The 18,322-nt window shown below is 38.3% G+C and overlaps 1 protein-coding gene across 1 annotated transcript; it reads right to left on the bottom strand.

Moving 5' to 3' along the window:
* Positions 1 to 77: 77 nt before the first annotated feature.
* adgrg4b (adhesion G protein-coupled receptor G4b) lies at positions 78 to 17,074 on the bottom strand. Its single transcript, XM_011483205.4, has 32 exons — positions 16,961 to 17,074; positions 16,699 to 16,784; positions 16,063 to 16,187; positions 15,742 to 15,982; positions 15,349 to 15,636; positions 14,020 to 14,117; positions 13,718 to 13,779; positions 13,515 to 13,566; positions 13,325 to 13,353; positions 11,562 to 11,716; positions 11,241 to 11,489; positions 11,090 to 11,163; positions 10,880 to 10,947; positions 10,729 to 10,771; positions 8,878 to 8,900; positions 8,563 to 8,708; positions 8,345 to 8,474; positions 6,788 to 6,888; positions 6,492 to 6,696; positions 6,255 to 6,420; positions 5,463 to 5,609; positions 5,234 to 5,359; positions 5,106 to 5,151; positions 4,884 to 4,987; positions 4,573 to 4,694; positions 4,089 to 4,357; positions 3,885 to 3,993; positions 3,485 to 3,563; positions 3,182 to 3,383; positions 1,522 to 1,623; positions 1,263 to 1,427; positions 78 to 794 (listed from the first exon to the last, which is right to left on the bottom strand). Exons 2-32 carry the CDS (start codon positions 16,775 to 16,777, stop codon positions 706 to 708), a joined length of 3,894 nt encoding a protein of 1,297 aa, XP_011481507.1. The 5' UTR covers positions 16,778 to 16,784; positions 16,961 to 17,074; the 3' UTR covers positions 78 to 705.
* Between the last annotated feature and the right edge of the window lie 1,248 nt (positions 17,075 to 18,322).

Here is an 18,322-nt window from a genome sequence, read left to right on the forward strand (position 1 = left end):
TTTGTGGCCTCACTGTTCTCTTTTTAATGCAGATGACTGATGAACGACATGGCAGCAACAGGAAATCTCAAAAAGAATGACACTGTAAGGATTTTTTATTTCTCATTGATTGATCTGTACATACACACCTCGGCATATCTGGAGTTTGTGTTTCGTTTAAAATCAATGGAAAGCTCTGCTGAATATGACCAGAAAAAGGCTCCGATTTGTCGCCCTGATGATCACTTCAAAGATGTCTGACTTCACAAGAACAAAGCGACATTCAGAATCACATTACCGCTGATTGAAGCAGAATAAAATGTTTTGGAAAGAGTATGCAAGGTGACACTTTTGTCATACTTGTGTGTTTTTTCTTTTTTCCCCCCTTCAAACTATGCCACGGTTCATTGTCACCACAGCTCTGTTCACCAGTTGCTTGGCAACCAACTCCTCCTTGGAAGTGATGCAACTGCTCATGTCTCCATAATTGTAGGCTCATTTACAATATTTAGCAAAAACAAAATCAACAAAAGAACTGCTTGAAAGAATCACCTAATGAAGCTGTTGCCTTGTAGATATCCGTGTGGCTGCACTCTGTGTTAATTACATATGTGCGCCCGCTGTCGCTAAAGGCGGCATAACCCACTTTGAATTTGGAGTTGTGCAGACGAGGAAATGTGTCTTCTGTGCCCGCTCGACCAGAAAGTGAGTTCTCCAGTCTGTTGTTTAGTTTACCCCCCTGTAGGAAGCCAGAGTCTTGGTATCTGGGGGGCCTCTCTGGACTCGAGGCAGAGCCAGGCTGTTCACAAACAGACCTGCGAGATAATTAAACATCTGTGTGAGGTGGAGAGGTGTGAAGAACTGATTACGTTGGCGGAGATATTCTGTCTGAAATGTTTTGGGTCAAACTTAAATTAAACTCAGATTGTGAAGGAACCCTCTGAAGAAATTGCACTGGTGTCATCTCAGTTGTGCTTAAACAAACCTAATTATAACGTGTTGTAATTATTGAATGTCGGGGCGGATTCATTAAGCAGTGACCTTCATTCCAGCAGCTGTGATCAGCTGATTTTCTAGTTTCTGTTTAAACGTTCAGCAGATTAAATTGCTAAAAGATGAAACTTTCCTGTAAAACATTACACTTCTACAAGATTAAACCGAAACCTGTAATTTGTTTTTTTTCATGAAATGCGTTTAATGGGTTGGCTGTTTTGCCTGTGATTACTGCCTGCCTGTTTAGAGCTTCTTTCTAAGCTGTGCAGCGTTGAGCTGAGTTTTCTCACCCAGGTGGGGTCTCTTGCAGGACGAATCTCTCTGGCTGGAGTCCGAAGAGGCGGACGTGCTCTCTGTGGAGCTGGACTTCACTGACTGGAAGGACTGCGACGCCGCTCTTGGGAGATTCTCTCTGGGTTCGGCCTTGACTCCAACCGACGCGGAGTTGCTCCATTCTGCGAAGAATAGCCACTGTCAAGGTACTGCCAGGCTGTTAAAAAGATGTTTATAAAGCAGCTGAAATGAGAACATAATGTGATTGTTCTGTACCAGAGTACTCATCCAGTCGGAAACGTCCAAAGCACAGGTGAATTCTAAACTGCTTCCTGACGTTCTCCTTCATCAGACAGTGAAAGATGAAGATGAAAAGACCTGAATGGAACCATAAAAAAGATCAGATAAGCTCCCAATTTGAAGGTTTTAAACATAAAATCTAACATCTGGTCATGTCAAGCTCATGTGATCAAATAAAGCTCAGATGAGGGACAGATTCACTTTACAAGCCAAATAATTGGTTTAATGTTAGAATAAAATAGCCAAATGCAGAAAGGCTGTAGTAAATGTTCATGATGGTTAATTTGTCACTGGGTTGCATGGAAGACAAACCAAGTAAGAAGACTCTTTACTGCTTTCATGCAGAATGAAATGACAAGTAACTCTTAAACCCCCATTCTGATGAAAATCATGTTTTTGTTTTGTTTTTTAACATGGAGGGGTTGCTCCACGCCAGTCGGCCCGGCCACAACTCAGAGGCAAATTTCTAATGAACTACTGCCGCTCTGCAGAAACTACGTCCTAGAAAACCACATGATTTTTTTTTATTGTTGCACAAAAACAGTAACTATAATTGAGAGGCCTAGAGACTTAAATCTACTGGTTATCTGCTCACCTTTAGAAATAAAAGTTCTTTATCATATAGTCACATTGACTCTGGGTTTCTGCCAATAAATAATTTTATGATTTGCATAAAAAAATAGGTGTATAACTAGGCAACATGTATAATTGAAGGAGCAAAAAAAAATTTAAAGCCCCTTTAACACTATTTGGCTGGTATCCCTTTGGTATCCCTTTTTGCCAAAACAAATTCAAATTTTTAGGGTTTTGCTGATTTTGAAAGAAACAAACTAGGCCTTAACACCACTGTATCACCCTTAGGAAATAAAGAAATGATCACAAGTTAGATTAAACAAACTGTCGTTTTGGGAGCACACAAACATGTTTTGCATTTTTACTGCTTTTACTGTTTTTTTTTTAAGGACAGTGTTTATAACATTTCAGCATTACAAATAGTTGGTCCACGAGTCAAAACATTTATGTAATTTATAGATGAGTATTGAAATTGTAATTTACCCAATAGTAACTGGGATAGGCTCCAGCAACCCTGTGACCCAAAAGGGATTTACAGGTTTGGAAGTTAAAGTACCATTATCTGTCACACACCTAGGTCTGTGAAATTTGTTCTCTGCATTTGACCCATCCCCTGGGGGAGCGGAGAGCTGCAGACACAGCCTCGCTTGGGAACCATTTGGGGGCTTAACCCCCCAATCCAACCCCTTAGTGCTGAGTGTCAAGCAGGGAGGCATTGGCTCCCATTTCTAGAGTCTTTGGTATGACTCGGCCTGGATTTGCACATCCGACCTTCCAGTCACAGGGCGGACACTCTACCACAAGGCCACGGAGCTGGTTGGATGGATGGTTGAATTTCTGCTTTAGATCAACCAATAGTATTTATTCTTTAAAAGTATTTTTTAAGAAATCCTTCATGGTCATATACTCATTTCTGTTTGTAATGACGCTCATCTTAAATAGGAAACAAAAGCGCTGTAGTTTTTATCAAATTTAGCAACAAAAGTCCTGGAAAAAGACTCCAGTTGAGATTAGTTCTTATGGTTTCATCATGTTTCCTTTGTTAGTCCAGTGAAAAAGCAACCTTGCAGTGTGTTGAGCACAGAGAACAGGTACAGCATGAAAATCCTCGCTGGCCCCCAGGTGAAGAAGCCAACTGTCCATGTTAGTCCAAGTAACAAGGTGAGGCTGGCCACTCCCTTCAGGTCATGCAGAAGTCCTCTTGGGGTCCCCGCGGGACTGTTGACACGCATTCTGCGGATTTGAATCAAAACCACCACAAACACCTGAAAGGAAGTGAAAAGTAAGCCTCAGAAAAATGTGGCTCGAAATCCTCCAGATTCAATATTTCAGAGACGTGGCTGAACACTTTAGTAGAACTGTTTACCCCGATGTTGAAGAGAAAGAGCAGTGCTGCGTAGGCAACGACGGAAACATAAAATGTTATGTTGTCCTGAATCCAGCAACTGAGGGAACAAAGCAGAAATGCTTGTAAAGAATAAAATATTCTGATCTTAGTGTTTCTGCACTTTATAATCTCCCATCAGTGATATAGGATCAAATGCTATATATCAGCTCATAGGTGCTTCGAATTGTAGTATGTAGTGCTATTATGTGCAAAACCTCACATAATAGCAAAACTCCATCAGTTGTTACTCATTAGCTCCCTCAAGTGGTGACAATAATAATTTTCTTTCTGTGTAACTTGAGCCAGTCCATGGACATTTTAGATCTACTGTAATCCAAAAATAAAATGAAACTTCAATAAAAGTTAAACCGGAACTTACAAGTTGTCAGTATTGTTCATCGTTAGCAAGGCAGAGTGGGTTGTCATGTGACCGCCATAAGCCTCTTTGTTGATAATGAGCACCAGGACGCACACCACCAGTGGAATCCCTAAAGAAAAGTTCAAAAACAATAAGATTAGATTTTCTTCTAATTCCTTTTTTCTAAGTTCGATTATGTGAGTCAACAGTGTGCCGTGGACTCACCCCATCCCAGAGCGCAGAACTTGAGAATATAGGAGGGCACGTAGACGTTAAAAACTTTGACGAGGGCGAAGTACATGTTAACGGCCTCCAAGCCCATCCAGCTAAAGGAAGCCAGGAGGAAGTAGTGCAGGGTGGAGGCAACAGCCACACAGAGGCCGTACACCCCCCAAGAGGACAACCAGGAGTTGACCAGAAACACCAGGTTCAGGCCCAGCAGGGCCAAGGACAGGTTGATCAGGATCTGAGACGGGTAGTCTCGGCGAAGCTTGCTGATCAGAAAAACGGCATAATTGGGAGAAAGTGAACCACTTGAAATAGGAGACAGGGCAGACTTTTTATTTTCATTAGACGATATTCAACAATCTTTCACCATTTTCAGAATAATTCCATTTTTGCGTACTGGATACTGTGTGGGGATAAATGTGATCGTGTGTTGTCAAAATCCAAAAAAAAAACAAGGAGAACTGTGCAGTTTGAGTCTTACTCGAAAATTGTGTAAGTGAGGACAGTGATTCCCAAAAACAGAGACGAGAGTCCACAGCCCACATAGGTTATGATGGTGAGGATCTGGTCATTAGCAGGGTCCAGCTGAATCCGGGAGACGTCCTGTGCACACAAACAGACACACACGACTTTCTCAACAAGAGTCAACAGCTGCCTGTTTTCCAGAGTCCTTAAACGCTTCTGTTCCTTTGATATTTTCATAAAAATAACTTGTTTATCGGTTTAAATGTTTTTTTTTATAGTCCAATTGTTCTTCCAGGAAACTGTGAATCACCAGTAAATGCTTCATACCAGAAGAACTCCAAAGTGTGTGAGGTGATTGCACAGGCAGGTTGTGTAGTCAGAGCTGCTGTTGTGTTTACGGCAGCCTTCGTCATCCCAGCCTCCGTGTCCGTCTGTATGTGAACGTAAGAAGAAGACCAGAAAAATCCACCAAGTCTCTCAACAGACATCCTCTCTGTGTCCAAAAGGAAATTGATTTATATTTAGAGTATTGACTTAATTGGGACCTACTGTTTTTATTAAAGTTCCAGTACACACACTGCACGTCTTTGTGAAGCTTGATATGAAGCATAGGTTAAAATGGTTAGTTATAAAAGGTAATTGATTAAAATGAAAGTTATATTTGTGTGACGGATTACTGCATTCGGCTTCATATGGTGGAGCATGACGGTGACGTCTTCAGCCAGGTCTCTGATTGGTGCGCTGATGTTGGTCACACTGGCAGACACCACGAAGCTGTTCAGGATGTGCTGCTTGTGGTTGTGCTGAAGAAGCATGACAGTTGCGTAACTTATCATTCTGAGGAGCACCCTGGATTTGTTTTCTTGCCTGTTTGTTAGATTATCGAGATGAAAAAACTTTTTTTACCTGGAAGAGCAGTGGGATGCCGTAGAACTGAAACTGGACTCTCATCGGGTTCTGGTTTAGGTCGTGTTCTGGAAAGCTGTCCTTCAGGATAGATGGAAGGGAGATAAACGCCACTGTGCCATTGGGGGGACATTCATCAATACAAATCTGAAACAGAAGGAGGAATGTGTAGTAAGGTTTTCATGTCTTTTAATGTTCATTTGTGGACGAAATAAGTTCCAATATCTCGAATAATTGTGTCTGTATCTACATAAGTATCTTCAATTAATGTTGCTTCTGTTTTTATGATTCAGTGAAACACAAGAAATCTGATACGAGTTTATGAAATATTTCTGTAATTTCTTTTGTTAAAATTTTCATGCTAACTCCTGTTGCAGTTTTATCTATTTAAGGTGTTTAGTTTCTTATCAGATGTTAAAAAAAAAAAAATTAACTTTATTACGGATCATAAAAAAACCCCACAGATTTCGATTTCTGTCTTTATTTCTTAAATAAATAAATAAATAAAAATAAGCCATAAACAAAATGTTTATTTTCCCACAAGTCAATACGGACGGGTTTCATCGTGTTTTAATTAAATGACCGATGAATAAATTAATAAAAACAATTAATCAGAAAGAATTTGGGGTTTCTTTAAAAACAAAAAACAAAAAGGCCTGTATTTTCTTGAAACCCCCCAAAAATCTAGAAAACAGATCTGCTCCAAGTTTCAGACTTATCATCATCTTTACATGTAGAGACATGTGACTTACCTGCGCATTTTATATTTAGTAAATGTGAATTTTGTCTAACCTCAGGGTTTATACCAGTCAGGTCACACGTCACTCCAAAGTATAAGCTGTCAAACTGATCAGGAAATACATCCACCACTGAGAGAGCCATCGCCGGAGCAACCAGGGTGAAGGAGCCTTCGTATCCCACAATCCTGTCCCCCACAGACTCTGTAATGTTTAAAATACTGTGGGGGAAGACAGAGAAAACGTTAGAAAGTGCACAGATTCTGATCTCATCTGAAGTTTTCGTCCTTACGTGTTGGTAAAAGGTGTCAAGTTGCTGTCTGATTCCAGTATGTTTGAAATGACATTGATTACAGCTTGGCCCAGGTTGGGTGTGACCACACTAACGTTTAGAATAACCTTCAGCTTGTTGAGGACTGTGACCATGTCCTCGTAGAGCAGAGTGGAGCTGTCTCTTAATAAATCTTCAATTGTCTCCACCACATCCATTGCATTTTCTGGCAAATCAACCATGCAACAGAAGGTTTACTGTAATTTTAGACTTTAAAGAATGAATAATCAAATAACAAGACGAGCAGCTCAACCAACCAGGAGTAACTATTATATCATCCAGATCGGGGATAGTTTCCACCATTCGGTCGCAGTCTTCCAAATTTGAATCCAGCCAGTGGGTCAGCATGCAAACTTTGCTGCAAACACATGAAAAACATTTATTTTAGAAAAAAAAAAGTATTCAATATCTTTTACATTGGAAGTCAAGAGTTTGGAGATAACTGCCCGTATGGTTGTGTCTAAACGTTTGAATGGTGGATTCAATTCAGTTAAACTCAATTTTATGGGGCTTCATACCAGTAATTGTACAATAAGCATGAAATCCTAAAGAACAGGAATGGATGTTGGGGAGTCAAAAATTTGCACAAACCTGGACAGGAATCTCTGTCCAACCTTTAGGTACCAGATCTCCAGTATTATAAAAGCTAAATTATTTTCAATTTATATTTGAAGGTCCATATTTATTCGCTCCAACACTGTCCAACAATAAAAAGGAAAATCAAAAACTCATGAAAAGGGGAAGTGAGATAGTTTCTTATTTTTTCTTTAGGCAGAAAAAAAATTAAGGGCTTTTTCTGGAAACAGTTTTATGTAATGGAATAGTAATGGGATTTGGATGCTGGAGCCAACTACACATTCAATCATACCTTAGGACAATTTTAGAAACATTAATTGGCTTAAGATGCATGTTTTTGGAAACTCCACACAGAAAACACCCGGCTGGGATTTGAACCAGGGCCTTCTTTCTGTTAGAGTTGTAGCTATTACACCGCCGTTCAGCCCATGAAATATTCCAGACTTAACACACATCTTAACGAGTTCATTACTAGATAACAACACCATTTATGACTTTACACAACGCAGGTTATTCTAAAAATCATTTAGCTAATGATCCCTGAAAGGTACTAAAATCTAACTGATGTTTTTACTGCATAGTTGCTGTTCAACGCTGGGAAGCAGAGTCAACAAATTGAAAGAAAACGGGGACAAACCTTAAAAATATAAATCAATGGTAATAATCAATAACCAGACAGAGCCCTATCTAATGATGCATTAAATTTATGCTGATAGTTTTTTAACCAAACACATTAACCTCTGTCTGATTTCACATACTAATAGTAGAAATGATCACCCAACATTAGTTCTGTTTGCGGTGATGTTGAAGCTCAAAAGACAAAAATTGGTAGATTTTCAGGCTAAAGATTAATCTTTAAAACTGCAAAAAGTTTTGGTAATTCCTACATAAAACCTTTACTATTAATAAAGAAACAAAATGTTTTTCCTCCTTCCTATCTTTTTTTATAAATGTAGTTTGGCATTCTTAAAAATTATATATTTAATAAATATTTTTTTCCACTATTACCTACATGTCTGTCAAATGAAATCTACCGGTAATTATTGTTTAACATTCTGGATTACCAAGCAAAAAAACTAAAAATGCCTCATTAAATAGATCTGTTCTGACTGATTTTTTTTTAATCATCTATGATTTGAGTTATATTTTCCATCACCAAAACATTGATTTACAACTACCTATTTCTTGCCATAACATTATGAGTTTGCACTACGATACCCGTGTGTTAGAACTCTCACCAGTGTCGAGTGGCAGAGTGGAGAGGGTTTTTTGGGCATGACAGTGCTGCAGTTTTTCCTCCTGAAGTTTCAAGCCACGTAAACTGACCTTTCAGCGTCTGCTGGGTTTCCATGTTGCATTTATATACCACTGATGCATGAGAGAGAAAACATAATTTTAGAAACACAGTCACTGAATTGTAGGTTTGTGCCTATGAGTGAGTCCTAATCTTACTCACAAATGCGACTTATCTCTATGTCCTCTGTTGCTATGGTGATCGAGCCATTGTTATACGGGATCAACAGTAGATCCCGGATCTGCTTTACTATTTCCTGTGTGTCTGCAAACAGCATCAAGACTTGGACCTGGAAAATCAATCTTTCTCTGCAAACAGAGAAACAGTTTTATCATGAATGACACAAATATAATTGGTTTAAATACAGCAAAGAACAATACAAAGAAAAAAAATGACTCCGACTGAGAAATTTGAAAGTATTCTGGTCTAAGAACAAAAAATATGTTTAGCTTTCACTTGATCAAAGCTTCCCCATACCTTGATGCTTGGCGTATGGACACCTGGGAAACAATGAGAATCACAGCTTTTAGGTTAAGGTAGATCATTACTTTTTTAGAAGAGATTTTTCTTTTTTAATTTAAGATCATTTCTGCTCTTGAGAAACCAGAGAGGTGTGATGTTGAATGCGGTCAGTGGTTATGCTCCTGAGTGGGATCTAAGTAAAAGGACAATGAGAAATGCTGGAGAGAGATGGATGACATGATCCAGGATATCCAAAAAAAAAAAGGATGCGAGTGAAGGTTGGGATAGATTTTGATGGACATGTGGGTAATGGTGGAGTTTGGTATTCATGACAGGAATGCTGAAGGACAGATGGTGGTGGACTTTACTCAAAGAATGGACATGGCAGTGGAGAAGACAATTTTGAAAGAGAAAAGAGGATCATAGGGTGACGTGTACAGGCTGGGTGGAGTGAAGCCAAACAGCATGGGATGGTGGTGTGTAGGATTACTGGGGGTGAGGAAGATGATGAATATGAGGGCAAAGCGGAGGATCAAGTGATGGAAGCTGAAAAAGGAAGAGTACTTTGTGACTTTTAGGTAGGTCAGCTTTAGGAGATCTGGAAGTTAATTTAGATAAGTGTTTTCCAACCCTGGTCCTCAGGAAGCACTGTCCGGCAGGATTTCTATGTCAACCTGTTTCAACTCGTCCTCAAGATCTACAGAAGCCTGATAATGGTAATCATCAAAATCAAATAGTTGTGTTTGAGCAGGGTAGGGTTAAAAAAAATGCAGGACAGTTTTCCCTCTGGACCAGGGTTGGGAGACTGATTTAAATAACTGGACAGTTAAAGCTAAAGTGATCGGGGAGACTGGGAAGAAGGAGTGCCATCTGGAATGTGGCAAATAAGGGGACTTGGTGATAAAATGAAGAAGTTCTGGAGAGGAAAAAAAGTGAGACACTGAGAGAACAAGGAGTACAGGGAAAAGCTGGACGAGAATGTATAGGGGGCAAAGGCCAAACAAAAGGATGTATGAGGACTTGAATGACAGGTTGGGCACAAGAAGAGATGTGGATCTGTATGGACGTTGAGGTAGAAAGTAGGCCTAGAGGAAGACCAAAGAGGAGGCTGATGGATGTAGGGAAGAAGAACATTGGAGTGTTTGTTGGAAGGAAGGAAGTTGCAAATGATAGAATTAGATTTTGTCAGATTTGTTGTGGTGACCCCTTAAGGGAGCAGGTAAAGAGGTATCTAGAATTGTGAATTTTTTAAGAATCGAGGAACCAAACTTTACCAATTGATTTAGGCTCAGTGTCAATGTTCCAAAGTGGTCCAAGAACGATTTACAAGTCTGTTGCTAAAACTGAGGCCTTGGACTATTTTTTTATTTTTTTTATGAATTTACTCATTTGACTCTGTATGTCTTCCTGTTTGCCTGCAGATTTGACTCTGCTACTCTCTGATAACCTTTATCAAGGTCAATGTTTGGATCACTGAGGAACTCTTTCATTAAAATATGCTTTAAAAAACTGCGTAGATCTTAATTTAAGATGCATTAAAAATATCCTAATTTGCAAAGACGATAATGTTGATGATTGGGATTTATATAGCATAAGTTATATAAAAATACATCTTAAAGTTCCTCACATCAGATTATTACAAACAGAAAAAATCTCTTGGAACTGCTAAGAAGAACAGAAAAATGATAATTGAAGGTCAGGAAATGAAAGAAAAAAGAAAAAAAAGAGAAATTCAAATTAAGAACACCAATTAAAAGCACACTAATAAAAAACTCTAAAATGTTGAGTGTATACTCAGAATTGGCACAAGTACAAGAATAAAACCACTGTGAAAGTATTTAGTAGGATCATAATTTTTCTACTTACTGCATCAGAGGAAATGTTTTTTGATTGCAGATAGGACAACTGTCTGCAAACAAGAAAAAACTCAAAATATTCACATTCAATTTTCATTTTCTAGAGATACTTCTATGTATACAGAGATGAGTTGATTGTTGCTTTGGTTTTCAACATGTACCTTTCAGCTTTGGTGATCAGCTGAATGTCCAGCACAACCATCCGGTCATCAGGTAGACTCACGTTGAGCTGTGACGAAGATAACATTATCATTTACAATATATGTTTGAGTATTTACAGAATATTTTATACTAGTGACATTTAGATGTGTAAAACTTAAATTATATATTTTTGGGTAAAACCGGGGAGCTTTTTATCCTTATAGACGCACCCAGATAGGCAGGACTTCTTGAGGGTTATAATCTCCTGTTATGGACACATTCATCTTAATCTCAAAATACAGATCTGCAAGGACAAATAGACAAATTGGAGCCTTTTACTTTTATTTCTAGTGTAAATTTTGATGGATTTGACTGTCTGACCAGAGACATTTGTAAGGCCTGTTGGGAAGATGGTGGTAGATGTTTCTCTGGTGGGAGTGGTCCTGGTCGTTGTCATGGTTGTGGGAGTGGTCATGGTCATGCTAGTGGTCATGCTAGTGTATGGGACTTCAGGCGTGGTGGTTGGTGAGGGACTAGAAGAAGAGATTCCAGCTATATGGTTGGTGGTTGTGGAAAGAGTGGGGTCTGTCTCCACTGGAGGAGGGCTGATGGTGGCAATGGAGAAGCTATCTAGAAAACAAATGATTGTATCAGATTTTTTTCTGTTTGAATGATGCATCACCTTGGAGAAACCCTACATACCAACAGGAGTGGTCCGTATGGTATAGATATCCGCCCTCAGCTGCAGCACACCGCTAGGGTCATGGTAGGCTTCCATGAGGTCATTGTGTATCTCATTCTGCACATACGCCACATCCATGGGAGGGGAGACTGTGGCATGAACCAGACAGTAAAACCTGTTGAATGAGGGGAGAGTGTACTCGTGGGCTTTTACTTTCTCTTACAGAAATATCTTTTAAACTTGCTGGCATTTAATCTTCTTCGGAAGGAAACTCTGGAGTGGACAAGAACGTTTTTTGCAGGATTTTGGGGTCCATTTATCCTCTAATCTGCTTGTATGTGGGTCTTCTCAGTCTTGGAAACAACCCAAAGAAGGCAGTAATATGGGGTTATAAGATAAAACCCCAAGAACAAACAATCTTTTCTTAGTAACAAATGAAAAAAAGCAGATAAAAATCCTAAATTAACAGAATAAAGGGGTATTTTAGGAGAGACACCGCTGTGTAAATTATATCCCAAATCACTATTTTGGGGAGGTTTTTCCCCCCAATATCTTTTTTCTAGTCTTGGTGACATATCATACTTTGCACCATATGGCCTTTCCTACTATAAAGAGTTTAAGCTGATTTTTGTCTTTCTCTGTTGTAGCCACTATTGACAGTTGGAGGTAGTAGTGTCTCACATTAGTTTGCATTGTTAGTTCTTTTGATGTTAGGTCATAACCAGTTGGGATTGATTAGTCAACGATCAGTCAGTAATCCAGCAAATAGATAAATAGGGGAGATTAACATACCGGACAGTTGCTGGAACGCAACGTCATTTAGGTTGGAATTGGATTGGAATTTTTCTTTTTAACAACGAAATTAAGTATCTTATAAAATGTACCCTATGTTCAGTTGTTATGAATGTTAAATGTGATATCATAAGGTATAAAGCCATGCAACAGACTGGCGACCTGTTGGGGGTGTATGCCGTCTTTGTCCAATCGTAGCTGGATTGGCTCCAGCAACCCTGTGATCCCTAAAGGGATTCAGCAGGTTATGAATATGGATGCGTGGAAGGATGAAACAATTTTAATAAAACCAGACTGTACTAACAATTATTTTTGGGGAGGAATTAAAATATTTGACATTTAATTGATTGTGAACTGATTTGTTTGATTAATAAGTCACCCCAGATCTTTTTTGATGAACTGATATTTCTGCTTTTTCAACTTGTACCAAATTAAAAACAAAGGCTAGTCAAGCTTATCTCCTTAAAAAAGTAACAGATGTGCACTGGGATTTTTTTGAGCTTCATGTTTGTTCTGACATCTCATTCTGGCTTTTCTCTTTCTTCCAAAAACGTCAGTTTTATTTCAGACAAATAATGCTGTTCTCTTAAAATCTTGGTGAATTTTTATCGTGAAAAACGTTTGGAGCAAGTTTGACTTAAAGACCCACTCAATTAAAAAACAAAAAATTGTTTTTGGTGTTTTAAGGTGTTGTTGCATTTTTCCAGTGATGAAGGACATATATAAAGAAAATTTGGGGTTGAACTTCAGCGTATTTTGTCTTAATGTTTGAAATCATTTTTACTAGTTGTCTTGAGTCATTAATTCAAATTAATTGTGGAAAATATTCTAAGAGGTTTTTACAAATTGCAAGCTGTAAGTTCCAAATGCAACATATTATTTTTACACATTTGTTATTAATTCATACTTTACAACAAGATGAGTGCAATTAACTGTTTTTTTTTGTGGATGGCTATCAGAAAATTCAAATGAAGAATTATTATCACCTTACCTGTTGATATTAGGCCCCGCCCACTCCTTCTAAAAAATGTAAAATGGATTATAGCTTCAGTTTAAACGGAGCAATTATAGACATTTTAATCTTTCAGTCCCACTCCGTAAGTGTCAACACGTTCACCTGGACATTTGTATTTGCTTTTGGTTAACAGCCATCTGATAAACCTGCGAGTCTGTGTGCTTACCAGCTTGTCTTCAGCTGGTGTCGCTCCTCCTAAACGTTCTTCACTGGAAGAGCTGCATAAAACATCAGACAAGTTCACATGGCTTTGGGTTCATTGCTTCCAGCTTCTCTGACACATACCATAAAAACAAGTTTTATTGACTTCACGCAATTTATTACAGAAAGCGTGTAATATCAGTGTTGTAAATTTAAATGATCTCCAACCTGATGATGTCAAACACAGACACTCTGTGTAGATAGATGCTTTTTGGCAGAACCACTCGCAGCTGCAACAGAGGTCAACAAAAAAAACTGATTGGAGTCAAAAATGATGCTGTCCAACACAAAAGATTCAAAAAAGACAAATATGAAAAATAATAACATGATAGTGTTTTTAACTGTAGTGACATTTTTCTCTCTTTGCAAAACTGATAGTCATTGCAATAGCTACTTTTAACTTGGACTACATTTTTTAATTAGGTTTGATTAATAAGCTTAGGAAGGAAACAGACAGTTGTGAGCTTTACCCAGCGATGAGCGATGTCTCTGGCTCTGTAGAGCTCAGTGTTGTTCTGGTCGTAGCGGATGATCTCAATGAGCAATCTCACTTCATAAAAGGACCATTCTACAAAATACATAAATAGATAAATTCAGTCCAAAATTATTAAGGACAGACAAACATAAAATTGCTATTCTACAACAAATTTTTATCGTTAAAAACAAATGATCTTTTTATTAATTTTTTAAGAGAATTATAAATCATGATGAAAGTTAAAAACTGCATGTTCAGTAAGGGTTAATGCCAGAGGAAGTGTGGATTATCACTTTTTAACGCACGTCGTGGAAGCCTGACGGAGGACGGTTGCTTCCAGGAAGTGCGTTAAAAAGTTACAATGCACACTTCGAAGGCCATTAACCCGCTTATACCATGGTCACTTACAAAAGCAATAAATATTAACCAGTTTTTAGTCATTACTTCTTGTTTTTTATTTCCGCTTTGCATTGCTTTTCTCACAAAAAGCGGACTATTTGTCGCTCCGCACCACGGAACAAATAGTCCGCGTCACGCCGCACCACTGCTGCAGTCAAGATTCGAGCGATAGATAGATAGATAGATGTGGATCTTTCCGATGGGCTAAATAAAGCATCAGTTCAGAGAGAAAGTTCACCTCTTACCGCTTGTTTTTGTCCAAATGATGAAGCAAAAGTTTGTTTTATAGAAGCCAGCGCAGTGATACAAAACATTTAAGCTAGGCCACCGGAACTTCTTTTTTCACCTAGCGGTTATCCTGTGGAATATCTTTTTAATGCACACCCAGCAGCCAATAAGAATTGAGTATTCATCCGGACCATGGTATAACCATGTTTAACATTTACATATTCATCTGTAAATGTACATCTATGCTATTCCAATTTTTTATTTGTTTTAACAGTTGTAAATAAAACATTTTAAATCTATTTTAAATTTAATTTTTAGAAATCTATCAGGTTGCATCACCAGAAAAAGGTGATTAGGCACATATTTCTTAAAGTAGACTAAAACTGCAGGCTGTAGAAAAGGAAAGGTTTTGACAGGTATATGATTAATTTTTTAGTCTGTGATGTACCTGCATTCAATCATACAGTAGCTTTTTTTTTCCTGTTCAACGAGCTAAAACACAGGTGTTCCATATAAAATATTAAGCTGCAAGTGTAAATCAAATGCAGCAGTACAGGGACTGCACAATGAGGGGCACCACAACATTACTGCATTCACTGTCCGCCGTGTAACAAGAATAAAAGGAGAAAACTGAAAAAATGTTCAAATTAACATTACTTGGAGTTCATGCAATCAAAAACTGTGAACTTGAACTCACCGCACAGGAGGCTTAAATCTTTGCTGCTTCCGCAGGACAGTGTGTCCCAGTGATCCTCTTCCCACTTCACTATGTCCCCCTCTGTGCATTTCAAAGACGTCACTTCTGCTTTGCTGCGCTCTTTCCCCCACATCCGAAACATGGATAATTTGCCTGGGAAACTGCTGTATGGAATCACCTGAATATTTCCCTTATCAATATAGTGTCCTGCACCCAAACTGAGAGACCCATTGGGGGACAGCTTGCAGCTTGAGGGGGATGCGAAGGAGGAAGGTCTTGGATAAGAAACTGCAGGAAAAACAAAGTTGAAATTGATTCTCAGCTGCATTTCAGCTGAACTATAACATGGCATAGATATCCTGACTTAAACTGAAAATTTAAAGAGAAACTCACCTGCCGTCATGTTTATTCGCTCCCCATTAACAAACAGGGTAAGGTTGTTTGTTTGAGACCAGGTGATGCACACTGAGTACCACTGGGACAGGTAGAGGTTTACTGGCAGGGTTTTCCACTCCTCCCCAAACAACCAGACAACCAAAAGCTTTCCTTTTACGCCCAAGCCCAGCTCAGCATACTGAGCAGCAGGATGTCTGTACATGAAGACTGTTGTTGGTAGTAGGGAAGTAAGTTCAGCCTAAACGTGAGATGAGCTTTAGTCCAAACTAAGCTTTCATAACAGCATTGTTTCTCCCTCATCTTGTTTCTCATCAATACCTTAACTTTCAGATTAAGGCAGACGGTCAGTTCTTGCAGAGCAGGGATGGAGACTTGAGGATTCAGTCTCCAGTGGCTACATCGAGAGAAGTCCCCCACCTTTCCCCACAGACTGTTACAAGGCACTAACACAAGCAAACAAGATGTCTGGATCAAGTACACTTTGACAGTAGGAATCTGAAGATTTTCTAGAAAAGTTCTACCCCCAAATAATGTTCTCCCTCTGGGAAAAAGCATTTGAGAGTTTTGGAACATTGTTGGAGCACATGACTGCAAACTCATAATTTATAACAAGCATTTCATGCTAAATAAATGCACACATTTGTTTTATTGTGCCTACATTTGAGTCCAGGTATATAAACATTTCAAAATATATTTTAAAGGGTGCACAGGCAGCACTGGGTATCACCTTTCATATGCCTTAATGATGTTAACGTCAGCTATCAAAGCTTCAGTTATGTTTGTTATAGAAATTTCTTACATTTTTTTCTCTTTCCCCTACAGAACTGTGAGAAAGCAGCCGTTATTTTGTAATAGTGCACATTTTTTCTCCACATCAAATAATTTGATAACTATAACCAGTCTTTATTATGAAAGGAGACATCTTTGTGCTGTCTGCGCTTTCAGGATTCCTACCTGTCTCCTGAACACAAGCAAAACCACTCTGTAGTGACAGAATCATGAATACTTCTGGGAAGATTTTCAGGAAAATCATCACAAATCTGGAAAGAAAAACAGGCTTTTTCAGTTTGATTTTCTATAAGGCACTCCAGTCTTGTAGAAGTCAGTATCTTGTATTTACTTCAGTAAGAAATACCTACAAAATTTAAATAATTGATAAAAATGATGTTAAAATAAGGCTTCAAGTGCCCATGACAAGAACTGAAGTATTACCTACCTTTTAGTGCAATAATCAGAAGGAAAATCGTTTTCCAAACAAGTGGCAGACCAAATGACGAGTTCTGAGACGAAGACCAGAAGGAGTCAAAATGAGGATGGTAGGTGTGTTTGTGAAGTCAAATCAGGAAGTGCATGGCTTTGATTGGTTCATTTATTTGTGTGTTTAGCTGACGGAAAAGGCTGGGAAGCAAATCGTGTGCATATCTGCTGCAATCTTTTCTGGTAATTTTAGGTTAAAGATCACAAAAAGGCAATAAAATCTAACTGTTACGACAAAGAAACACTGTCAACACTGGGGGTGAAAATCTCAGATTTCAGGAACTTGGTTGGTACTACTGTTTCTCATACTAATACAAGTCAATTTGATTTATGGTAACCTGTCTTAACAAGTATATAACTAACAGTAGTAACTCCAGGTTTCATACAAGAGTTATTTATTTATTACTCACATAAAAAAGGTTATTAGAGATTACCCAATCAGATTCTTTTGGCCTAGATCTGGTTCCAAGTCACTTGATTTTGAGAATCTGCCGATAGAGTCTGCATTCAGTACTATTGTAATGCCTTAGAAAGATGAATACATTTATTTGGCAGATCCAGGTTGACCCCTATTCATATTTTATTAACCTTTTTTCTCATTCAACAGTTAAACAGAGCACTTCTGTGAAGTAACTTCAACAATCAAGAAAAAATAGTGCAACAATCAACTAGAAAAACAATTTCCTATAAACTAGTAAAAAACAAAGTGATAATTAGTCATTTATGAAAGGCTGGTTACTGTAGTTTTAGGATCTTCAGAACCATTGAACATTTTTCATTACATGTGATTCACATAAGAATTCCTAAATTAAAACGTATTTCTTCACAAATGATCATTGCGGCATGAATATGATGAGTATGTATGACTAGCCCGTATCAGTGTAACAGGTTTTGGCTGATTTTGAGATATCATGGATTTCTGTATTTTTTAAAATAACTTTTTCCCGAAGCTAGACGGTCGCGTGGCTGTCGGTTTTAAACATTTATCAAAACAGTTATTAATCCCAGGAGTCAGAATCTGTGAATTTTACCAAATTTACCAAACTGTTTTTATCAATCTAGTGCAATATTCTGCTGGGTTTAACAGCAACAATATACTATGAGTGTTTGTCACCAAGTATTTGTCTGAAATAAGCTTGAAGTATGTAGCGCTGATCATAATAAGAATAAATCAAATATGCGATCCCTGATCATGGTATAACATGCAGTTTTGATCGATCTAAAACTACATTATTGGGCCAGATTTCCAATCACATGGTCGTTATTAGAACTTGATTGAAAAAAAGATCTTAAAATATGTCATTTTTATTTGATAGCACGG

Source organism: Oryzias latipes, chromosome 14 (genome assembly GCF_053564925.1).
Source record: "Oryzias latipes strain Hd-rR chromosome 14, Olatipes_Hd-rR_3.1".
Taxonomy (NCBI): domain Eukaryota; kingdom Metazoa; phylum Chordata; class Actinopteri; order Beloniformes; family Adrianichthyidae; genus Oryzias; species Oryzias latipes.

Bases quoted from the DNA above. Each gene is read 5' to 3' on its own strand.
- adgrg4b (XM_011483205.4), bottom strand. From the start codon at position 16,777: ATGATTTTCCTGAAAATCTTCCCAGAAGTATTCATGATTCTGTCACTA. The intron at 14,118-15,348 runs GTGAGTTCAAGT...TGTATTTTGTAG, and splicing joins AGATTTAAGCCTCCTGTGCG to AATGGTCCTTTTATGAAGTG. The intron at 13,780-14,019 runs GTAAAGCTCACA...CCTCTGTTGCAG, and splicing joins GAGACATCGCTCATCGCTGG to CTGCGAGTGGTTCTGCCAAA.